General features: G+C 44.5%; 1 protein-coding gene across 4 annotated transcripts in view; it reads right to left on the reverse strand.

Moving 5' to 3' along the window:
* Window positions 1-4715: 4715 nt before the first annotated feature.
* The window catches only part of BBS4 (Bardet-Biedl syndrome 4), a 43881-nt gene continuing 23242 nt past the window's right edge, over window positions 4716-25354 (reverse strand). For 2 of the 4 annotated variants that reach the window (XM_075160573.1, XM_075160569.1), the window contains 13 exons: window positions 24956-25019; window positions 23933-24044; window positions 23238-23310; window positions 21337-21390; window positions 19392-19519; window positions 17547-17601; window positions 15959-16027; window positions 14562-14714; window positions 14249-14420; window positions 13725-13794; window positions 9902-10043; window positions 9325-9538; window positions 4716-7919 (listed from right to left, as the gene is read on the reverse strand). In XM_075160573.1, the coding sequence (XP_075016674.1) occupies window positions 7768-7919; window positions 9325-9538; window positions 9902-10043; window positions 13725-13794; window positions 14249-14420; window positions 14562-14714; window positions 15959-16027; window positions 17547-17601; window positions 19392-19519; window positions 21337-21360 (1179 nt within the window). In that variant the 5' untranslated portion in view covers window positions 21361-21390; window positions 23238-23310; window positions 23933-24044; window positions 24956-25019 and the 3' untranslated portion in view covers window positions 4716-7767. The remainder of the gene's footprint in view (window positions 7920-9324; window positions 9539-9901; window positions 10044-13724; window positions 13795-14248; window positions 14421-14561; window positions 14715-15958; window positions 16028-17546; window positions 17602-19391; window positions 19520-21336; window positions 21391-23237; window positions 23311-23932; window positions 24045-24955; window positions 25020-25354) is intronic. The other 2 variants (XM_075160570.1, XM_075160572.1) reach the window with 2 other exon arrangements.

Below are 25354 nucleotides of genomic sequence, written 5' to 3' on the forward strand. Positions count from 1 at the left end.
GATCATCTTAAGACTGGCAGTGTTTCTATCCAGATTTTTTTTTTTATTGTTATTGATAAATTGTAGCATGGGACTTGGAGTTCTGCTTTAGTCTTCCTACAGAAAACAAAATAAATAAATACTCCTTTCATCCGTCTAGAAGGTCTGAGGCCATTCGCAGGGTTATTCTGCAACCTTTGATCGTAGCCGCCTGGCACACCGCCCCTGGGACCACCAAAGACCACGCATCCTGCCAGCTGGAGAGCTGATCCTTTGCTTACACTAGGTCCCACTTTCCTGACATCGGGCCAAGCTGTGTGGATTCTCGAGTTGGAAACAAAACAAAACTAAATACACACAAGCTGTCACCAGAAACGGTCCTGCTGCTGTAGTTCACTTCTCTCTTCCAAAAACATTTGCAGAGATGCGAGGCTGATTGGACTGGCATCGCCTTATGGCCATCTAAAATCACGTAACCGCACTAACAGAACTTGTCCAAGGGTAAGTTATGCTTGGATTTAACAGGAGTATTACAGGCCTACATTATCTCTCTCTTTCTTTTTTTCTTTTAAACTACTTTGAATAAAAAACTGCTGTGAACAAGTATGAAAAAGGGGTTTATTGCTTAGAATTCATCTGGGCCTAAAAGCTAAACTCTAATTATTATTGACTCCTCCTTCTTGCTGCTCCTGTTCTTTCTCACCAGGTAATATTTCTTCTTTGGCCTGTTGTTGTACGCTGTGAATGCCTGGCACCGTGAGTCACTTCTCAAATGACAGTAGCTCGTGAGGGCTAGACTGCTGCTCTATCTATGAATCTGCTTTGATCAGGCATATAGAGCTCGCCTGGTCACCAAACTCACTTACCAAGGATAACTCTTAACAAGCGTGACCTGTTAATCAGATATGCCGTTGGAATCCCTGATTAAGTTTTGAAACAATCTATATGATAATAAAACTGAATTGAATGGCAGGACGCAGCCTGTCTTCACTTCATGCTTCACATGCTGTGAACACGATGTGCTTAACTTCCCTCTGCCTTCCAAACTTAATTACCGTAAGGGCTGCAGAGTCTCTTGCATGTAGGCTGTCTCACACCTCTGCACAGCTACAATAGCGACAACAAAGAAAAGCTGCTTTGTCTTTAACAGACCTTGCTGAACAATAGACATGGAAATAGCTAATGGGGTTTTTTTTGTCTGTATGGGGGAAAAAGAACTAGTGAAATTGCTATTGATTGTGGGGTTTGTTGTTTGGGTGGTTTGGGTTTTTTTGTAAAATGCAAAAGTCCTTGGTAGATGAGATTTTTAAACAAATTTATCTAGTGGATTATAAAAGTCCAGATCTCTCTTCACCATTAAGAAACAGTAAAGTTGCAAAAATACCAAAGCTTCAGAACCAGGCTTGAAATGATCTCTGCTTTCCCCTGATCCTCTCTGTCTGTACAAATTCTGTTTGTTCTCGTGTGTTGCTCGTACCTTGAAATCCACAGTGATGGATGGCTCAAACCTCAGCTAGCCTCGTACTCCCGAACAGAAGGGCTTCCACTGGAAATGTTATCACGTATAGTTTGCTGAAGATGAATAGATGAGCTCATCATTGCATCTCTAGGTGATAAAACTGGTGCACGTAGATATTTCCACTTCTGTGTGCCTGTAGCCAGTGCAGCCACGTTGGTTTTGGTTTTTTGTCTTGCCCTTGATCAAAAATGAGCAATGCTTCGTATGTCTTCTGTGTATGTCGCTTACTGAAGGTCAAGTGGTGGACTATCTGAGATGTGTGAATCACAGGAGGCTGGCAGACTTTGAAAGGATACGTTCCTTCTCTGCTGTGCCCATGGTGATGTGCGATTGCTACCTGGCCAGGGAAGAGCCAGTCCCAAATCCAGCTCTTTCCAGTCTAAAGGCTCTTCATTTTTTTTTTCCCCTCTCCAGGGGAGTTTTGCAGCACTGCTAAGGAATTACTTGATTTTTTTTTTTTACTTCTGTGTTTTTTGCTTATCTCCTCTTCTGGTATGTGAGATCCAGTTAAGTTTGCTCTTTTCTCATGAATTCCTTTTTACAGAAATGGTGCTGAAATTTTCTTCCTTAGCCTTTATGCATTGCCTCTAGCAAAGACCTCATCAACTGCTTTGACCCTTGTTAGATGTTGCTTTAGGGGCCCAACTCCACTTTTCAGCTGCTGGAATCCAAAGCTTGGATAGCAGCAGAATGCTAGATCCATTTCCAAAACCTAACGGAAAACAGCGGTGTGTTTGAATTTGCCATCAGTTATCTTCTGCCCAAGTTTATTTTAAGACTAATTAGCCTAAGGTAGGGGTTGCTTTTGGAGGCCACCGCTGTAGTACACCTCCCAACGACAATAACAGAAATAAAAAGTAGATTTTAAACTGTGAAATCCGCTGACGCTAGTTGTGGTTGGATTTTTTCTTATTGATGTACTGAATTATCAGGAATTATGTGCCACAGGGTGACCCTTCCAGTCACGTCCTGAGAAAAAAATTAAAACGAATAGTGTGACAGTTTTTGCGAGAATGGTACAACATCAGTCCTTCCAGTTACCCTAAAAGTTGTTTCCACCTCTGTGCTGTTGGGCTCTTCTTTGGAGCCTGCAGCTTAGGTGAAAGCTGATGCTGCTGTCAACGAGCAAGCAGCTAAACGGTCTCTGCGCTGATATTTGGCACTGGCTGCTGATACACGTGCTTGGAGCAATCTGTCCTGAAGCGGTGCTGTCAAGTACTGCTGTCACACCGTGTGCTGCGTTGCTATTTCTGGTGTGAGGAAACTCATCAAGCTTTTGGGTACATTTGGAAGAACAATGTAAAAATGGAGGAAAATACTGAGTTTACATTTTTATGGCTTTAGTTGAATTGTTCTTATGTCCTGCATTAAATCAGTATTTGAATGTGAATGTTTGCTTCAAGCCATACTAATTATGCTCTTCTCTAATGCAATTAATGTTTCGGTAAAAGCATAGAGTTAAGTTTTAAACCTGTGATCACATCAAAGTGGTAGTTTCATGTTTAAAAAAAAGTTACATGTCTGGTTGGTTAAAACCAGCTAAAACAGCCACCACAACAAAGACTGTCTCACGTTCTTCATTCAAGCACTAATGAGGTTATTAGAGAGAGAAATGGGAATATTAAAGGTTGTCTTTGCTCTTTGTTTTGAAAGTTTGAGCGATAAGGGGCAGAGGAAACCTATCTGCAGCAAGTTCTTTCGCGTAGCATATCCCTTGGCCTGCTCTCATCACTCCTGTCTGCTTTCTGCTTCAGCAGTGCTGGGTCTGATTAAACTCTTTAGTAGAACTTGATCTTAGAGCCAGAAATGATTGTCCTCCTGTCTGTTCAGAGATGTCAGATGAAGTTCTCTTCTGTAACAGATGGAGCAGTTTCTTGCGTATTATCTCAGGTGGATCCTAAGCGCCGACCAGGCTGAATTCTCAGGGAGTTACTGATCCAAACTCGTGTGGGAGGACGTTCTCTCAGCAAAGGAAACAAATGCAGGTTGGAAATAGCACTCGTGGCCATTACCTTCTGTGCCGGCAGCTCGGAAAGGCGTCTGTTCCAAACAGCTCACTGTCGCTTTGAAAACTGAGCCTGGTATCAGCCTCTGCTGAGAAGATCTCCTAGCAGCTGAAGAGTACAAATGCTGGCAGCTAAGGGGGAATGATCTCATTAAAATGCAAGTGGGGGAAACAAAAAAATACCCCGAAAACCTCCCCTATGAATTTCTCAGGAAAGCTGCTCCTCAGTCAGTGCAGCCTGGGTAAAACTGGGTTCAAATCTCACCTGTCTCTTCCATTAAAAAACACTGATTTTTTGTGCAGTTTGGTTTCAGAGAGCGGTAGAGCTTTCCTTGTAGCAGAACTGTGTTTTCTATTACATGAAGCAGTCTTGGCAGATGAACTACTTGCTAATATGTGCTTTTTTGTAGTGCATTTATGTGTGGAGCTTATTATTTTAGTAAAGTTTGGTTTTCTTCATTCAGCACTGAGACTTGTCTGTCCCTGTAGAAGAGGCTTTGCCAACTTGAAACCCACTTCCCAACCGGGAAGTCTAAATTTTTAATGTCTTATGCAAGAAGAGGTCCACCCTGCTCAATATTGCCTGTCAGTGACCACCACTGGGCAAGATCGCATACAGGAGCATGGCAACACTAATACTGCCCGTAGTACAAATCAGCATCCAGTTGTCTCAGGGACCCCAAAAACCAGAGTCGTCTGGGTTGAAAACACACTGCTGGATGGATAGATCATTACTCTTAGCTGAAACGAGGTCTTGCTGCTCAGGCATTGCTATTTGAGTGTCTTCTGGTTTCTTTCCTGTGAGGAAGTCAAGCTGCAGTCTGCCTTGTAAGCTGTACGATTTAACCTGGTTAATGATCCACATTTTTCTAAAAGGGGAAAAAGAAAAGTCCTAAAGCAGATGGTATCTACTTCCCTAGAAATTAAGCTCATTATTATTTTCCATCTTAAAATTTCAATTATGGGGGGGAAAAGAGAAGATTAGAATTATGGCTGATGCCAGAAACAGGTTTTGGAACATAAGGTGTGATTTCCAAAATCCCTAAATGACTTAGTACAGTCCTGCTGAAAAATCCCTTGCTTAATTTCAGTTGAAAGAATAGTCTGGCCTCATTCTCATCATTAGATAGCATAAAAAAAGCTCTCCATAAAGACACTAAGAATTTACTGTATGCAAATGCCATCATCACAATACCCAGGGGGAGGAGAGGGAACAGGACAAGGAACTGCAGTTCTATTTATTATGCAACTGTATTTACATATTTTAAAATGCTTCCTTGGACATACACGAAGCTCCCTTCTGCTCTGTTCAAATCCAGAAAGTAACAAGGTGCCGCTGCTTCTTTTCATAGGAGAATTGGTTAATTGTCTGCATATGTTTTTCATCAAAATATGTATTTATTTTAAGTACCTTTACAGTACCTCCAAATGTAGCATACCCTATGTACTAATGTGTAACATTTACCCTATAAAAGCGTCCTAACAGCCAAGAAGGTAGTAAGTTACACCAGTGGGACTGGGTGAGAGGAGAGAGATCTTTGATTGTTCCTTGTGTCTTTGGTGGGCTGTAAGTTGGGAACAGCGGTGGGACAAGGGCTGCTCCCACCTACCAAATACAGCAAAGGAGTTTCGCAATGCTACAGTCTAAGGTCACTTTTCTTTTTTACAAGCAGAAGGCAGGGGACAGCAGCTAGTGAAATCAAAACAAAGGGTCAGGAGCAGATAGAGGGGAAAACCTTCCTGAATCAGCAATGCTGGTGCTCACCTCCCTGTAACCATGCTGTTCTGGACACTGCTCTTGTGTTGGAGCCTCCATGGCTTGAAAGCCTTTGTGATCAGACTAAAAGATTACAGCAATCAACTCCTATTGGAAAAAAGTGTCTTGAACTAAAGTTTCGGGGGCGAGGTAAAGAGTTCCCATGCCCTGCCTACCCTTGCTCTGCCATCTTAACCTGTTCTTCACAGGCACTGTTACGCTGCAGTAACTTTCAGTGTAAAAAGTCTAATGTGAATAAAATCGCTGCACTGTATCTGATTTACACTGCTTCTTGTCTCGTTTGTTTAAATTTGCCAGTGCTCCATAAAAGATCCTCTGTTTTCTTCAACTCCTGGCACGAGGGAAACCTTACAGGAGTGCTACCCTGAAGCTGTACCGATACAAAACCCATCGGTAGAGGACAGCTGGAAAAAATGCCACATTTGAGATAAGCAGGCAGTTTTGGCAATCAAAACAGAGGAGAAAGTGAAGGGTTCCTACTCTTTTAGTGTTCTCCAGGGAGTAGGACAGCACTTTAGTTCCTGGTTACGCTCTAAAGATGCAGTAATGCCGTTCTGGATAATAGCAGCTAACCACAAAGCACAACTTAAGGATGTTAACATATCCAGAGCCTTGGTCATGCTGCTTTTACGTTGTTGATACAGAGAAGTTTTCATTAGTAACCTTGCTCTGTTGGACTTGTTAATTATGGAGTGATACAATGCAACAGTGCAGAACTAAAAGCAGGAAATACATTTTTAAAAGCTGGGTACCTTGACCAGCAAATACACTGAACCTTGAAGCTTCAGTTTTGTTGGGGAAGCGCTACACATTTTGTTTGGAAAACTCAGATCGAAAGTCCCACTGCAATGTTAGCTTTGTGTACTTGTCGGTACACAGAGGGGAGGAAAGGACAAACTAGACTTAACCCAGTTACTGGTTCTTTATGTAAAGTATGATGGTCCCGCCTTTAGTTCCCAAAAGTAGTTGTTTTGAGGACCTGTATCAAGCTCTGGATAAATCCCAGAGGCAGCAAAGTGACAGTAGCAGAGAAAAGGAAGCCCAAGATTTTGCTGTTCAAGGACAGAAACTTTCAAAACATCTCTGGTATCACATGGGCATTGAAACTCCTTGCCTTGCTCACCAATGGGCTGCTTTGCTGCCTTGCAGCGAGCGTAAATGATTTCTCCTAAAATGCAACTGTAAAGAGGGCATAACGAAATTACTCAGAGCATGGCTGCTGTCGTACTAAAATGTTTAAATTTAGCATTGAAGCTGACCATATAGTCTTTTCTGAAAAGGCTTGCTCTTTTTTTTTCCTGCAAACCAATCTTTCCCCCCATGCTGGGCAATACAAATGCTCAAGGAAGAACTCCAATCACATGAGCAGAGCTTCACTGAGGCTCATTTACCCTGTTTCTCAGCAAACAATTAGGAATTTGGCAGACTTTTTTGCTGCTGCAGCTAGCCTGCTGCCAGAATAGCCAGCCGCTGAGCACTTGCCTTAAGCGTGGACCAGCTTTGCAACTTTCTTAGCTACCACATAGAAGCTTATGCTTAAAAATAGGTGGGATTCAAGAAATACAAAGAGTGATCCTGGGATGGGAAGATGAACAGTCCTAAAGAAGCCGGCTCAGTTGGCTGGCCAACACACGTGCTGTTAGCCCAGCTCCGCAGGTCTGCTTTGGCCATCCATCCTCCACCGGGCTGGGTGTTGACGGAGCGATCGCCTCAAGACAAACCAGCTCTCCTTTGCTACGCAGCTCCCCCGTGTTTCACAACTGCCACCGCTAAGGAAAGTGTGGGCTTTAAAGTGCCTCTCGTGCCCTGTGACCATGACATTGCTGTGCTCGGGAACACCAGCTCCCAGCTGTTTCAGCCTCCTTTCCTCAGCCTTGAGAAAGCATTTACAAAGTCTCGCCCTTGTGAAACGGGGAGTGACAAGCCCCTGTTTCACAGTAAGCCAGGCTGTGCTAGTCCCGAGCCTGGTTTATTGTTCTGCACTTGCCCTGAGGTGCGCTACCCTCGCCCCCTCCCCGAGCGTACTACCACTGGCCTTACGACAGCCTGCGTAGGGCTTCCTCAGCCGCTTACAAGTTCAGCCACTGGAAGGGTTTGATCCTCTTTGGGATCCCGGATGCTAAGTCACTACTACTGGCTTTTCTAAACATACTGGATGCCTCAGCATCCTTCTGGAGGACTTACACACAAACACTGAAGACCGCCAACGCTGTGGAGAGATGGATCTCCATCCTCCAGTCTCTTGTAGTAAGCTGTGACCAGACTAACAGAAGCTACGCAGGAACCTCTTCTGATTACTGCAATGACTCCTTGGGACAAGGTAGAGACCACGTGCTAAAATCATTAACAGAAAACAGCTGCATTTAGACTAACTGACAGAGGGGTGAAGCCACCGTGGGGCAGGGGAGAAGGCAGGTCCCCTTCCCCACAAGTCAGCAGGCAGCGCTGGGATACTCCTGCACCTGCCTGTCCCGACCAGAGGCCGTCCTAGTCCGCTGCCTGCCGGCTCTTGCGCTTTTCTTTCCTCTGTTCCTCAGCCGCTGTTGGTGCCGAGGTCTCCTCAGGGCTCGTTTCTGAGCCTGGTTCTGGTTCCAGAGGCAGCGAGGGTGGCTTTGCAAGTGGAGCTGATGCTCCAGCACCTGGGGAGAGAACACAGTTATAGTTACTGTACGGCTACATGTCTTTTGTCTATTCTTTTTGCCCTTCCAGGCAGCACGGAGATGCAGAACTATCACAGCTACTAATTACTCTCAGATTTCTTCTGTCTAGCATTAGCTTATCAACAGCACTCAACTCTTGTGAGTTATCCAGCCAGAGACCTTACAGTACCCAAAGTTCTGCTGAAGGGAAGCTAAGGTACAGGATCTCATTCAGCTGGGCTGCCGTGAGAAGTCAGTACAAACTTACGAATTAACTCACACTTTAGAAGGGAAAATAGTTCCACTGAAGCTGGTTTATATTCAAGCTGGAGCCAAAACCACAGTATCGTTTTCAGTTCACAGTTTTAGCAAACTCAAGGAAAGTTTCCAGGCAGCTAACATAGCTACTTACAGAATAAAATCAAAACAGGACACTTCCACGCTGAAGTTGTTTCTATGCTTAGATTTAGGCTGACAACTGATGTTATGAACCAGCTCCCTTCTCTGCTGTGGATGATAAAGTCATTCAGGTAAACCACAAACTCCTGTATGTTTTATTTTTCAGCTTTCTTGACTAAGACTTCCCTGCATGGAAAGTTTATTCCACGCATGAGAAATGGAACAGGTCCTTAGGGGTGCCAGAGAAAGAGGCCTGGATTACACCACCTCTCTCCTGGCTCAGTCCACAGGAAACACGACTAAGAGTGACAGAAAATCACCACGATGAGCAATACCTCTAGCGCATTCCTCCTCGGAAGCCAAGGGGTGAGAGGAGGTCAGGCTATGAATGGTGGCTCAGGAAATGCAGCCCCAGCAAGAAGCAGCACATAGAGATACTGGCCTAAGCCTTCTAAGGCTGAGCAACCTCCAGTCCAGTGGCCCACACTAGAAGGTAACCCAGCAACATTTGCAAGGGGGGAACCTGGCTGGACAGCTTCAAAGCAATCCAGCTGCAGTTATTTTTGTAACAGAAATGATAAAGTGCTCCAGAAAATTGCCCATCATTTCCCTTCTCTCCAGCAGCCTGCCTGTGCATGTCAGCTCCTGGGCTCTTCCAAAGGAAGACAAGAGGTCTGGTTTCTGAAAACACCTCCTTTCCAGAGCAAGATCTCAATCCCACGCTAATGGAGTCTTGCCCATCGTGGCTCAGACAGGAAGGGAAACTTTACTGGCTTGCCACACCCCTGCAAAAGCCCGATAGTATAATGCACCACAGAGAGCATCTTCCTTCCACGCTTCCTTAACTCAGAAATCTGGGAAAGTTATTACCAAATACTGACATCACTACTGTGTAAGCAAGTCAATGCCTTCCTAAACAGGTGCTGTAACTCTGTACTCAAAGGAAGAAAGATTTCTTGTCTCCCCTCCCACAGTTCTACTTTAAAGAGAAGCAAAAGAGAAGTACCTGTGGGAAGCTGCACGGTTTTCCCATACCCTGCAGCTGAGGACATGGCTTGACCCAGGGCCTGGTTAGAGCCCAAAGGCTGCTGAGTGCTGGAGGATTTCCCTGACGGAGCAGCTCTCTGCTTGGATTTAGACTCTTTAGAAGGCTTCGTCCAGACCAGGCTCTCCCCAACCTGCAGGGCAGCTCCCATCTTCTGGGCAACCTCCACCATCTTCTCCGGAAGCAAAAAGAGGAGATCATTGTAAACAGGAACACTTCAGACAACAATAAAGTCAACAACAACAAAAAACGAGAGCTGTGCAGAGCTGGCTACTGGCTTGGTGCTCGAGGGAAACATCTCCGCTAATTCATTCCCTTAATTAAGAGGGAATCTTGTCTTGCTGTGTATTGATTGAAGAACTGGGCTTCAAAGAGCAGAAATGAAGCAAGCAGCTCCCAGCAGGCGACTGCTCTACTTGGAAAATTTTGTAAGCAGAATTTTTTCCTAATAATTGGACTCCAAAGTCAAATTTCTCCTCGTTTGTTGCCAGCCTTAGCGTGGCTACTTAGTTCCCACTGACAACTGTTAGGCACGTACCTCAGGGTCAAAGTCAAGAGTACTGCTCTCCTTCACTGCATTGACCTTCTTCTCCATCTCCTGGTACTGGCAGAGGGCTCCCTTCTTGTCGCCCTGGTTATACAGCAGGACAGCATAGTTCAGGTTGACGAGGGGGTTGCACCTGCAGCAAACACACAGAATACATCGTGTTCACTGTCGGAACGCTTATCCCGACTTGAATAACGCTAAGATGTGCCCAAGCAGCAAAGCTGGAGACACCATGGCACAGACGAGCCATGGGGCACTCTGACCCTGAAGCAGATGAGGGGCTGCACAGCCAGAGTCCTTTGGGAACACGACAGAGCCCCACGTGCTTGGCGAGAGACCCGGTGCCTGGGCTCAGCGAAGCATCCCAGTGTCAGTGACAATATAAACAACTTTGCTGATTGCCTCACCCCCTGCAAGGCTCTTCTCTGCAACAGCCAGTTCTTTGCACTTGGGGACCGCCTCAGGACTGCCTGTAGGAAGTGCCTGGTCTCCCAGCCCCTTGCTCCTGGGGCAGGTAGAGCAGTGGCGGGGGCTTCCATCGTACTGTGGAAGCTGATCTCTGCTCTGACTTATCTCGGGCTCTCACAGCTCTCCCAATTTGTAGGGGAGCAGCTTGTTGTGGGACAGAGCTGTGGAACAGACTCATGCTTACTGATTGTATTTTACAACCCAACATGCTACAGAACATGCTGTTGACATTTCATTTTCCTCACTTCTCTCTCGTTCACTCAGTAAAAGCATGTATAATTGTACGTACTGTTATAGAGAAACAGCAGGTGATACCTATTAACAAAGGACTCGAAGAGGAGACCAGCACCAACACCACTGTTACCCTGTGCAGTCCTGCCTCCCTTCCTGATGCAGAACAGCATATGAAGATTTCAAAAAGGCAGAATTGCTCCATATTTTCTTCTGGCATAGCCAGGAGAGTGAGCAAACTCAGCCAGAGAGGAAGAGTGAGCTGAGTCCCTTGGCTCTGTGACTGACAAGAGAAGCTCTCCGAGACCTGATCCTTAATTGCCTCACAAGCCACACTCAGCGAAGTGCTCTGACCATTCTTTAGCAGTCTGAACTGCACCCTTATTTCAGAGAAGCAAAATGCATCTGTATTGTCTGACAAAGAAATGACATGCAAGAGGGTCACCGGCCCCAGCACGGGAGCTCATGCAGACGCTCGGCTCATCCGGGCTGCAGGATGAGACCTGGAAGAGCAGAGGTTGCATTTGGCCAGAACAGGGGACGTGCTGTTGAGGGGTGCACGGCAGAGCACTCTCTAACCACAGCTCCCTGCAGAGGAGCCACATACACGTATCACTGCACACAGGCCGGGGAGAGATGCTTTGTAGTTTGCTCAATAAACGTGAGCGAGGGGCTGGTGCCCTCTCCTGGAGTCTGGCAGAGATAACTGGAGCCATCCAAGGACTGCAGCACCCACGCCTGGGGGGGCAAGACAGAGAGAGCATCCTTTGTGAAAAGTGCAGAAGGGAAGGCTTCTGCCAACACTGTTCAATAAATAGGAAGTGTCATCTGCAGGCCACGACTGTCCATCCTTGGTAAGTCACATGAGAGCGCTGCAAGAAAGACGACTATTAGAAGAAATCTGATAACATTTATAACCATTGGTTTTCCTTCAACTGAGGAACTGGAACACTGACCTCGCCATAAAAAAACCCCTCCTCGCTGTCTTTGCCAAAGCAAAGGAAGTAATGTTTCCTTTGGAATAATCAAAACCCCGTCTCTTTGCCCCCCAAAAAAAAAAAAGCCAAAAAAGAAAATACAAAAAACCAAACCCACACAACAAAACTCTGAAGAGATCAGACAGATCTGGGAACAGCAAGTTTTAAAATTAATTAAACCTTATAAAGCTAATTTGCCTTCAAGAGCTGAGCAGCAATATGACTGTTAGAAAAAAATCAATAGCTAAATAACCACAGAAAGAAAGGACGACTAGGAGCTAGAACCAGTACTAAGAAGAAACACCTTTTTTTAAAGATTTTTCCAACAAGCTTTCCATTCCAGACCCCAGCACGGCACCCAGGCCAAATGTCACAGCGCTGCTATAAAAGTATTTATGGCAATGGAAACAAACACTGCTACCTTCACCCCAGCCAAACCATTCATAATATGCCAGCAAAGAAAGCCTGTGGGGACATGGATTCAGCCACACAATAACTGTCTAAAATATACAACATGTCAGCTGAACAAGCCTAACTAAGTCCGGATATTCCTCCCAGCAGTCCCTGGCAGTTGGCGTTCATTTTTGCTTTGATGAGGTTTTATTTTCCTGGTAAGACTATATAGCTGTAGCATCATAGTAGTGCCAAATATTTAGGCAAAGTTGTAGAGCTAAATTTCTATTCCTTCTCTTTGACCAAAGCACACAAACTCATGACTAAGCAGCCTGAGCAAACCGCCTTGCTAGGCATGGAGGGCTGATTAGCAAAGCCAGGCAAAGGAGTCGACTGGATTTAGCCAGTGATGTTGGCAGGAATGACCGATGCATAATTGCAAAATGCTCTCGCACAGCAATACATTTATAAATCTTTGACCATAGTTTGCACAGGTTCGGTTCCTCTGGGGAGGTTGCACAGACCTACTGACGTTTGAAACCGATGTAGAAGTGATATTTAAACCTGCTTTGTAATTCTGTTGATGCATAAGTAGGAAGAACGTCAGTGCCAGACGTGTGCTGGCTCTGCAGGGCTAACGGATTCAAGAGCTCTGGCACGCAAGCCGTGTAATTCCCAGTAAACATCTGAGAGCATTTACAGCGCCTCTTCGCAAAGAGAACTGCACTACAGTGTCAAACGCTGTTTTTTGAAACCTGCTGCCCTTTCTAATGGGTTTAGGAACTTCCAGAATTCCCAAAATTGGGCCTGGCCAGTGCACATAGGTTAGAGAGGACAGAGGAAAAGGGACCAGCACCTTCTCATGCCACCTTGTGGTGGCCACTGCAGATGGAAAGAGTGTTTTGGCCACAGCTCTGTTGCCAACATAGACTCCTGGGTTCAGGAGCACTGTGCTGGCTGCTGTAAGTATGCAAATATTGACAGTAAATTGGGGAGAAAAATCACCATCTAATCACCTACTAGTTAAAATCTGAAAAGGAAAAAAGAAGGTAAAGAAAAGCAGACCCAGGGATCCAAAACTATTCATAAATTTGAGACAAATTTGTTTTTCTGACTGAAACAATGAAATACTGCAAGGTTCATTTTAACATTTCTGAAACCAAGCGCTCTGATTTTAAGAGTCAGATTGCAAACACAGACATTGTTAACAAAATGGAGGAGGAAGGGCTACACTGCTGCCCTTTTATATGCTTTATACTAGCTTCTTGCCCACGTTCTCCCAGCTAAAATCTTCCCTCTGCCCAATTAAGAACAGGCTTTATCCCAAGCCTCTCATTGCTCCGCACAGTGCTCCAATTTTGGGTTACAAAATATTCTGGGATGATTGGTTTTCTTCTATCGAAACTGCTCTGCTGTGCATAAATATTCACTGGAAGGTGGCCTGGAATCCAAAGTTATCACCACTGACTCACTAACTAAACAGCAAAATAAAAACCAGCTTTGGGTTGGACTGAAACAAAATTTCCCTTTCACTTTTCAGAGCTGACCTGAATTTAAAAAAAAAAGAAAAAAAAAAAAAAAAGGTGGTTTTAAAACAGTGACTTGCACAGCTGAAGGAATAAAAACATTTCCCTATCGCAAACCATTTAGGGTCAAAGTAGACAGAAGGACAAAGCACGCAAAGGAAACCAGGCGAGGGAGGCAAAGCAACGCGATCAAACAACTGACAGCCGACGAAGACTTACTTGTCCAGTGCCACAGCTTGCTCATAGGAACGTTTTGCATTTTCAACGTCTTCAAGGTTTGTCAGAGCAACTGTACCGAAGCAAAATGTACACACACAAGTTGATGCTTCACAAGGACTTCATTTTTAGGACAATTCTGAATGTCATTACATCGTAAAATAAATAGGTGCTAGCAGGGTTGCCTGGACTGCTGCTAATGTCACTTCTGACAAATACTTGTCTCACTCGATCCCAGTGCTGGAAATCCACACCCACTCCTTAGGCAACCCAAACCCAAACTCTTACATGTAGAAAGTCTTTTCTAATGTTTAATTTGGATCTGACTGCAATTTAACCTTCCTATTCACCACAGAGAGAGAACAGACTGTTCAGACTTTACACCTGTCAGTGACCTACTGGGGAACAGCTTCTTAGTATAGTCTTTATCCAATATTTGTTTACTTCAGCCCAAACTTTCTGTCTCTATAATGTTGCATCCCCTAAGCTGGATATTCACTGGAGCTGGACAACAGAGCATTGTATACCTGCAAGGAGCATATACAGCTCTCCCATCTTGGGCTGGAAGTTGATGGCAGCGCTGAGGAAGTGGAAAGCAGATGCGTACTGCTGCATCGTGAGGTGGACTAACCCCAAATTGTACAAGATCTTCCAGTCAAAGGGAGCCAGGTAGTTTGCCCGCTTCAGGCAGCTGATGGCCTTCAAAAAAGGAATAAGCGTGCTGTAACACAGCCCACCCAGAACACACCTCCTGTCTCTGCCACAAAGGGAATCTTGTTCTTGCATGAAGTTAGCTACAGATGAAAAAAGATGAAAAAAGAAAGGAAACCAGAAACTTACTGCTACATATTTCTTCTTCCCGAAGAAGCACATCCCAATGTTGTTCCACAGCGGGGGGCTTTCAGGGACAGTGCTGGCTACCACCCTGTATTTGGAGAGGGCAACGTCAAAATCTCCATGGGCCTGCATCATGCTGCCAGCCGCCAAGGTAGCCTTTGAGAGAAGACAAGCGACCAGCTGAGGAGCTGCATTTCCCCAAATATAGCAAGACGACAACAGGACAAAATTAATAAACTAAAGCCATCTCCAGAGCAACCATTTAACTTTCTCAGGTGTTTTCTTCTAGGGGCTGCCAAGACCAACAGTGGGGCGCAGATGGGGACTCTAGAATCTCCCGACATATAGCAGAAGACAAGGTAAAGAAGGGACTCGAGTCCACTCCTTCCTGCATCATCTCGATCATAACTGTCTCGGAAATAGTGCAACATGACAAGTTTTGGGGTGACAGTAGTATCTCCTAGAGTCTGACTCTCTGAGAAGATCTATGCGCTAATGGTTTCTTTTTACCAGCAAGCACAGATAGAAACAGTTCTGGTGCAAGTTAACTGGAGAGTAAAACATATGCAAGCAAGACATATGCAGCAAAGCTAGCCTAGTTCACACTGACTGGTTGATACTGCAAATTAATGGAAATATGCATGGGGGGAAAAAAGCAAGTGATTGCAACACACTATATTTAAACCACACTAGTTAAGCCCTTTATAATATTTCACAGTGACAAGTAAAATTTGTATGTGTAAAGGTGTTTTCACAATAACATTCGGCTTGCATTCATACATCATTTGTCAACTCCACATTTCAATACTCTACATCGTTAACATTGTACAGAAGGAAAAAGAGGCAGAGAGAAATGAAGTAACATGGCTAAAAAGGGAAGCAGTTTCACAGTCAGGAATGAAACCTAGATGCCGAGCTCGGCCTTCCAGACCAGCGCCAAGGAAAAGTCACATTTGTATACGACAGTTGGAAGCACAGGCAGAGTTATTAGCAGATGGGAGAATAATATAATGGAATAGCACTTGTATCTGTGCTCCGTGCCTAGGAGTCACAGGGACCCAGGAAGAGCTCTTGGGATTTTTGAAACAATGTCTAGAACATTTTCCTTGCAAAGTAAATTCCATTTGTTTTAATTTTTTTGCGACTTCAGATTAAAAACCAAAGGGATCAATTTGACATCCCATATTCTGCCTGCTCCCCTTTCCCTACCTCCGCACACATCCCACTCCCTACCCAGGGAAAGGTCCCAGAAATGTTTTTCGGAGAAAGCTTTCTGGGCATGATCCTCTTCAGCCTCTCCAGGCTAAGACCCTGGTTATAGATGGCAAATCTCTGATATTGGAATTAGCTTTAAGAGGTGTCTCATCATCATTCAGCTGGTTCGTTTCCATTCCTCATACCTTGTAGTTGCCTGGGTCGTAAGTAAGCGCGTTTCCAAGGTGTTCAAAAGCCTTCTGGTAATCCCCAAGCTGGGAAAAGAAGTAAAAATCAGAAATTCAGGAATAAGGGGGTTTAAGAAGGAGAACACATGCTTTTAGGGCACTAGAATTTCCGGTTCAGTTAAAACAAATATTCAGAAAAGTGAATTTTACAGTGCTCCCATTACACACACATGTTCTTGTTTGAAAATTTACAAAACAGATTCTAAAAATTTATTTTGCTGGGCTGGATTCGCTGTTCTGACCAAAACAAAGTTTTCCATATAGTTTGTGCTCTGACCTTTCTGTACAGGAGCGAGCTCTGGGTTGATACTCCTCTGCTCCTTCCTCTCTTCCAGAAAAGAGGCCACAGATTGCTACTCTGCACATCCTCGATTCCCTCACCACAACTCCTCACTCCCCAGGGCACTCTTTTCATGGGAAGAAGTCTCCCCTTATCTTCTAATGGATGGCAAGTGTTAGTGGGCACGACTGTGTCCATATATAAGCACGTGACTGCTTAGAACCCCTTAAATCCTATTGTTTTCAATTGAGTTATGCCAGAATTGTACCAGTCCAAACAGGATAAAATTCTGGATACTGGCGTCCTTTTCTGGTCACAAAAATTGATGAGAAGCCCATCTGTCACTCCAGCAATTACACTGATGCATCAGAGTCCAGCGCCTTCTGTAATTAATAGCAAGTGGGAACGCTATAGAAGCATCTTTAAAGCTCCTGAGGTGAGTACGTATCCAGAGAGACATGACAAACTGAACAAATGAATCACAGCCCAGAGACCTGGGGGCTAAATTCACAGGGCGAATGTTTACTCACACTACTTCTATCTTACAGATCGCCCTTCCCATGTCATACTCCCTTCTGAATCCACACTTACCCAATTAAGACATCCGAGGCTCCTGTTGAATTTCCCTATCTCTAGAGCAAGGCAATTTTTTTCAAGATCTACATGTTATTCTTGAGCATCTAAACGATTAGGGAAATGCTTAAGGATCTTTCCGAATCAGCACTCGGTGCAAGTTTTCTAGCCCATCAATCCTTTCAGGCACTACTGCCTATTCTTCTTTGCTTGTTCACTCTTTGGGAAGCTTACTTTTGGAATAATCAGATGGTCCTTCCTATACATTTTACAGACCCAAGTGATAAGCATGTCTTTGTTATTTAAATCGACTCTGATTTTCTTCTATGGTGCATTAACACTAACAATTTCATGGCTGCTTTTGTAGGAGAATAATTTGCTAGACTTCTGCTCCAGAAGCAACTGGAGCTCCAGAAGAACCTAGTCATGTTTTGTTGTACTTGGAGGATTTATAACAGAATTAGGGCAGTTGCCAAACAGAATTCCTGGCTCAGGTCCAGGAAATCAACTTGCTTTTAGCAGCAAAAAGAAAAAAGAAGATACAGAAAAGCAAGCTCTGTCATGTTAAATGCAGTCTTTAGAGAAATGTGTGCAAGTCACAGGAAGGTGGAGAGAAATTAACTCTATAGAAAAAAAAACCTTGGTCATTTTGAAAATAATTAAGTTCATGCAATAGCTAACAGTCTTCAGTACCTGCAAGTAAAGTAGCCCCAGTGTTGTAAGGAGGTCTGTGTTTTCTGGAGAAAACCTGTAGTACAAAAGCCAGAGAGCTGCGTTGTTTATTAGCCCTTCTAGAACAAGGTAAAAACAGAACATGGAATTACGATGCTACATTATACTAGTATCACTCCAGGACATTAACAGTTATTATTAAATGCAAATATTAGAACAATTGCCATCATGGGAACTTCCTCTGAACAATATTACACCTAAGCTTTCAAAATGTCTTCTAGATATAAATGAGAAGTCAACATAGCTCAGTAAAATAGATCTGGATACATAATAAAATAACGTGGTTTTGTTAAGCTTCAAAGTGAGTCTGCATCAGTGACCTGGAAATACAAAATGGGATTTTCCACCGTCTCCCACAAACCACTCTGTAAATCCATCCCAAGCCTCTTGGGCCATGTAGGCAATCCTCAGCATTTCTGATGGATTCTACACACATTCATCATCAGACTTTTAATTCATCCTATAAAAAGATTACAAACCTGGTTTCACAGACCAGCTGTGGACTGCTCACCACGGCTTTGTGCTACCCTGCAGCCCACAGACCAGAGTGCTCAGACAGGCACTACCTGTTAATGTATCCCTGGCTCCATTCAGCACGAAGAAGCTTGAAAAACTATGTCCCGAGGGCTTTCAGTTACTATATGCAACTCCCAAACCTTCACTGCTAGTCTGGCGTTCACACAGCAACGTTGTGAAGCCTTTTAAAAGCATCCCCGTTCCCAGAAGCTTTTGAAGAAATAAATAGGATGAAAACAACAAAGAAAAGAAAAAGCAGAAAGAGACACTGTATTTGTGGCCTCACTCACCTTGACAGCAGAAGTCCCTGCTATCAAGACTTAAGAAATCTAATATGTACAATCACATAGGCACCTTTAAATCTCAGCCAGAACAAGACCACCTGTGCCCGGTGGTATATAAACACGGAGCAACCTCAGACTATCCCGGAGCTGGTAACAGCAGGCAAAACGTAATAGGCAGATGAGAACAAAAAAAAAAGAAAGTGAGGAGTGAGGAAGAAGGGAAGGCAGGGGAGCACTGAGATAAGATATATAAACCTGGTAAGACGCTTAGCAAGGATTATTTACATAATAAACATTCTAGATCAGTCCAAGTGTCTACCCAACCCAATATACTGTCACACAGCAGCCAAAAGCAAAACAGTATGTGAAAAGAGCCAGTACAAAATGTAGATCCTCCAGTGGCTTCCAACATGCTCCTGCTTTTCTTTAGCGTTTGCCTCCATTACAAAACTACATTTTAAAAGCATTGGTAAATCAGATGCTCAGGAATGCCCTAAAACAAGATAGATCGGTACTGAGAAACAGTGACAGGGTGGGAGAAACTCACCGTGCACCAACCCATCTCTAGTCTGTCTACTCCCACGCTTTCAAACACAAATCACTCCAAGTGAAAACAGTATGTGAAACCCAGCAACTGATTTTTGACAGACAATCAGGGTTAAAGAGACACCTGAGGTTAGATTCTTTTTGGTAGATAAACCTTTGGGATTTATGAAGTTAGTTTTGGATAGGTTTGCTCCCAGGCATCTCTGTCCATTTGTTTTTCCACTTTTTTTTGGCAGACCTTCAAACAGCTACCTTCTTCCCTGACACATTGTCAGCAGGAGGAGGACTACAGCTGAGAGCAGAGACAGCTGAAGAGCTTGAAAGTGCCAGCTTTGCACAGAGACACTATAATTACCGTTAGCTTTTTAATCATGTCCTCAATTCAGATCTGGGACACCAATCAAATTTCTCGTGGCATAGGATGGGACATGGGCAGATAGAAAAAAGGATATATTCTTACTCTACAGCTTTCTTATAGACTTCAATGGCTTTATCCATCTCCCCCTCCAATAGGTGAATTTTCCCCAGCATCATGTAAGTCAGGTCATGTCTGTTGAGCTCCAGGGCATTGTTTAGCTGGTCTCGTGCCTAAACACACAACCACAGAGAATTAAAAAAAAAAAGTGATTACAGAGTCCTCAGTGAAGCAACAGCCCAAGAGCAATCCCCAAGAGCTAGCGCAAGGGAACAGCTAACACCCCCTGAGCTCGGAGAACCCTGCTAGCAAAACCCAGCCCAGCTAACTGTTGAAACAAGTTCTGCACCAGGAGCCGCGCGCTTTTAGGGACAGAGGAAGGCAATATGGCGTGCTTCAAGCCAAGGCAAGAAGCAATGACCTTCCAAGGGGGAGAGGAGCACGGGCCCGTTCCTGTATTTGAATTTGTTTGGTTTGAGGGAATCTCCAGATTTGTTAGGTTAACAGGTACACTACAGTTTATTCTTCGCTAAAATGCTTACTCCAGCAATGAGCGTGGATTGCCAAGCAAACAAGAGGAGCGAATCAGCTCTTGTCAGGCACACACCGATCCCCTCCAACAGCAGACACTTTGAAGCATGTCTTCCTCTTACTTCCTCAGGCCTAGCCAGCAGGACAGCAAAGTATGTTTGCTGTCTCTGAACACGTGATATATTAGAATGAGAAATGCCGACACAGTAGTGGAACTCTGCAATACGGGATATTTGTTACCACCAGCCAACTGAAGAGACAGTGGTCTCCCAGGGCTTTGTTACATTTTAGACATCCTCAGGGAAGTATTGCTGCCCAGGGTGACCAGTACATCTCAGACTTATGGAAAAGCTGAGGAGTCAGCAGGTTCCAGTTTGGAAGGCATTACTGCAGACCACAAATCCCAAGTATGAACCTATGCTCCAGAGCTTCTTGCTTTACAGCAATGCCTCGAACAGGGAACGCGGCAGGGGTTTGCTGCAAGGGCCACAGAACTCCCCCAGAAAAAGCAGCAGGGAGCAGTTGGTCCAAACTGGGAACAAAAGTTTTCTAAATGCTGTTTTTTCCCTTACAAAGTAACCCCACAGGATCAGAGACAGCTCAGTGCTCACCACGAGCACCGAGGGGAGGGTTAAGTGAGGAGCTGGGAATGGCATGCTCAGACCTCGGAACAAAACTCCGTTTCAAGCTTCCAAGAAGTTTTTTTACAAAGCTAATAAAGTGCTGCCCACACTGCAGCTATGCTCTTTGGCGACTTTTGCTCCAGGCTTGGTGCAAAAGGAGCTTCAGACACAGGAGCAAATCCTTGCCATGGAGGAAAAGAGGTGCCTGCTGCACCTCCAGCAAACAAACCCCATAACTCTTCTCTCTGAATCCTGCCAGACTCAAGGGGCAGCAAGTTTTTCTTCAGAAACTCTCTGCACGAGGTGCAGCAGTTTGAGCTGTATGCTGGGGAAACAGTTTGGGTCGTTACCATCACACTTCTCTTCAAGAAGATGGAACCACCATGCTCTCTGGACTGCTGCTCCTCACAAAACCACCACCGTTTATGGCTCTGGTTTTAAAAGGCTCGGAAACAGAAGCTGCTCTTGTTGGAGCACAGCTGGTTTTCTGTCTAGTTTGAGGCAGCTCTTTGAGGTTTCTCAAACACTCCTTTTAAAAACAGAAATGCTGTCTGAAAAATCCTAGTTCAGAAAAAGCCTCCTGGCCAGCAACAAGGCTAACCTCAGTTTCACTCTTATCCAACTTCACTAACTTGCAGCTGACTCAAAGTACTTCAACATGCAAATGAACACAGAGACAGATCACAAACTTTTGCTCCCAGAAACAAATGCTGAGGCAAAAAACTTCCTTGATACCTATCACTGCAAAGGATCCATCTCAAACTACCAAAGAAAGTGAAATTTCTGGGAACCCTGCTTCCCATTTATCAGGTAGATAAGACAAGCATTTGCATTACCTTGTTGAAGTGTTTCAGGTACATGTAGCACACACCCAGGTTGTGGCTGATCTCCTGTACGAAAAAAAAAACAAACCACAAACAAAACCAAAGCGGCATGAGGTTTGAGATACATGCCGCATAATCTGTGCCAGGGACAACGGTCATCACTGACCTGGATGGGGAGACCCCTGTGCCTGCCCACACGCTTCTGGCTTTGTAGAGCAAGTAAACTTATAAATTCGAGTTGCTTAACTGTGATTGTACGCAAAAGACTACAGGCCACCAAGACAAAAAACACAGAGATGACAATGGTCTCTTCGGAGAACGAGGAGCAAAGACTGGTTTCTTCACTGAGATGTGACTCAGTTCCCAGGGAGACCTCTGAAGCTAGATCAGTTGCCCTTCTGGGTGGTTCTCAATCTAGCTGTACAGTCATTAGGATATGCTCAATGCTGCACCCAGCTCGACAAAATTTGAAGATGTGCCTAACTTTCTAAAATAAAAGTCAAGCACCAGAAGGGCTGATATCCCTCTGGCATCTTAAACAATCTTGCAACAGAGTAGGAAGATGACCTAGGGATCCTAAACACTCCCGTGACACTGTAGGGAACAATCACGCCTCTAATTCATCACCAATAGTTTAACAGACAAGCTACTTGCCACCTTCCCCACTCTGGCACATCTTGGGGAGTTGAAATACAAGGTCCACCAGTTCCTCATTTCTATTCTGGTGAGCATTTCACTGCTTCATCAGTTTAGACAGCTTTGACCTTTAAGAGGAAACTCTCTTATTTCCCCTCTTAGAATGATATTTTCTTCCACACGGTCTCGCCAACTGTGGAGAACAGTAATGAGTCAGTAACTCCTGGTTACTGCGGCTTGCAGAACGAGACAGTGCAAGGGAAGCGCACAGGCTGGCTCCACTTCCAGTGCTGAGCCAGGTATGGGAAATAACTAATCAAAATACCCACTGAAGTCTGCCTGCTGTGGTTGCAAATAGGGTTATAGTCATGCAAAGCACATACCGCAGGTAGCTTGGTTAGCTAAGGGAATGCAGACTTGAAACAAGACCCACGGTATAAAAGCTTTCTGAGTTGTCTGGCACAGGATAAGTTGAATAATACCAAACGTATCCTTGTATCAAGCCTGAATTTTAGACGTATTGAGCACCAAAAGTACAGCTAAAGTCAGCGAGTGCCTGATGTCTTAGGGAATGAGATCACATGTAGCAAGTCTATCTTAGAAATAAAACTTCTGCAGGCAAAACAGTCACCTGCAGAAGGCTGCCCACAGCTACCTGCAAGCCATGTCCTCTCTCCTCTCACCCACTGTCACACATTTCCCTTTGCAATGCTCTTCCTTCACTTTTTGTCTTCTTACACAGAAAAGCTAATTATTGCCTCTGTAGCTGTTTGCCTACGTTTTGCCAAAACAGGTAATGCTTGGTAGGTAACAGGTAACCCTTTCGGCTAGTTTGAGGGTAATTTTTTTCAATGGTGTTTTGCATCACAAAAAGATTCCCAATTATTCAAGCAAGTTTTAATGATAACTGAGGGTTTCCAAACAGGGAGCTACTTCCCATATTTTCCTTAATGTAATTTAACTCTTTGTACTATATACGGCTATGTTAATACTGATACTTTGCAAAGCTCAAACATGTTGCTCGATTCTCTGTGCCCCAAGACTGCAGGTGGAAATGATGCCTTTGCTCTTGTGCTCTAAACCAGACGTTGCAGAAGCTCATCCGCGGTCGTGAGCCTGTGCTAAAAGGCAATGCCTCTCAGCCCTGCAGCTCCTCGTCTGCTCAGACTGCAGGCAGCATGAGCTCACCTCTGCTTGGAACGAGTTTGCAGCTGTCTTCATAAAACTGCAGAAACATCTGCATACTACAATAATCTGCAACTCACTGAAACACTTACCCAGTCCTTTTCATCGAGTTTAGCTGCTTCGTTGTACACTTCAATGGCTGCCTTGTGCTTCCCCAAAAGAAACCTGCGAAAGCATTTCAATTTGTATTTTCTCTTGCTCTGAAACCCTGCTGTGCAACCACTATCACCTTTGCCGGTGAGAAATTATGCTATTTGCTAGCTCTCCAGAGACCTCCGTTGAAAAGCCCTGGGAAGTTTACAGTCTCAGCAATATTACAATCTGAGCACTGCTCCCTTTCAGAGCCAAGGTCATCAATCCTGCGAGATGCTGAGGCACTCCTTGACGTTACTGGAGATGCAAGGAATGAATTCACAGGCTCTGCAGTCCGTCTTTGGCTCAAAGGAAAAAGACAGATGATCTAACTGGACACTCACAGTCAGAAAGGGGTCTGCAGGGCAAGTTTACAGAGCTCAAGTCAGCACCCTTAGCTCTGGAGCTAGAAATCAGTGTGTTACCTCTCTTGCTTAAAGCACAAAGAAAAAGAAAATACAATAGCAGCCAGGCAGATAACAGGGATTCTGCTTTTAAGGGTAGCCCACGCTTCTGGAAGCCAACTCAACTGTTGATAAGGAGGAAGCATGTTTGGAATTAAGCAGCCTGGGACTTCACTTGATGCCCGGGAGAAAAACCAAACATGAAAGGTCCTGGGTGGCACATCAAAGAGAAACAATAAATCACCACTCACAGCGATCGTGCCACCTGCTTGAGGTTGTCAGCGCTTCGAGGGTTCAGAATGGAACATGTCTGAAAAAGTTCAAGAGATTCTTGGATTTTCCCCTCCAAGCGAAATATCAAAGCTGTAAGACAACGTATACCAGGCAAATTAGTCCATTATCTGCAGGAAAAATGTGCCTTTCTGACAACAGGGAAAGGAGGGGGAGTACAGATATATTATAACAATGCTCATTTGGTCCTTCCCCCTGCAAGGCAGAAGCTGTGTCTGAGGGCAGAATGACAACGCACGCAAAGGACTCGTGCTTGCTTGGAAAAAATTCTGTTCTTTAGAATAAAGGCAGCTTTAAACGCTGGCAAATTGTTCGTTAAGATGCAGTCTGGATTTTTCCCTCCTCAACTTCTACAGGCTGCAGTATGTCCTTGGCCAACAAATCTCAGCTGTCCTCTACCACGACACTTTGAATTGCAACGTCAAGTTTTGGGGCACATTTTTTAGGGGACAGAGGGCAGGACAAGAAGAGGAAGACCATACTTAATGCAAACAGTAAGACAGCAATCATAGAATCATTAAGGTTGGAAAAGACCTCTAAGATCATTGAGTCCAACCGTCAACCCAACACCACCATGCCCACTAAACCATGTCCCTAAGCACCACATCTACATGTCTTTTAAATACTTCCAGGGATGGTGACTCAATCACCTGAGGCAGGCAGCTCTAAGAGAAAACATGCAAGAGAAAACACACAACCCAAGCACACACCAACAAACTGAAGGCCAAGAGCCCATAGTCCAAGGAGGAACCAGTGACAAACTCTTCGATACAGAGAAAACAGAAAATCTAATCAGCCCATCCATGTGAAAAACACAAACTTCAAAACTAGACTTAGCAAGCAGAAAAAAAGCCGAATATTTTTTACGTATGAATTGTATACGTTTCTATCATCTGTTCCCCTTCTTATTGTTCACTGTATCTGAAATCAGAAGTAACCTGCTTTAGCAAAATTAAGACTTTCGGAGGCCTCCTGCGACATACCTTGAACGTAGACTGCATATTCGCACAGTCCATGAGACTCCTGGAGCTGCTCTTTGATGACAGCCTGAAATGACAAAGTGCAGAGAGTACATACCAAAGACAGTCTCCGTCACCGAAAAGCCTGTTAGCCAGTTCACTATTACCCCTTTACTAAACTGCATCATGACAGGTTTCAGAAGAATATAAACCCTTCAAATATTTTAATAAAGGCAATCCCTATGAAAGAAATTTGATTTCTGACTGACCAAATACCTTCTGCAATCTTGATTTGGAGAATTTTTTCTATGCGCTACACATAGCTGTGCGGTATCTGTGCTTATTGCAGAATGCCCTAAAATAACTTGAATTTAAACATCATGCAACGTGTTGATGGACACGGTTCTTTCTTATGTGATGGTA

Source organism: Calonectris borealis, chromosome 11 (genome assembly GCF_964195595.1).
Source record: "Calonectris borealis chromosome 11, bCalBor7.hap1.2, whole genome shotgun sequence".
In the NCBI taxonomy this organism is placed as follows: domain Eukaryota; kingdom Metazoa; phylum Chordata; class Aves; order Procellariiformes; family Procellariidae; genus Calonectris; species Calonectris borealis.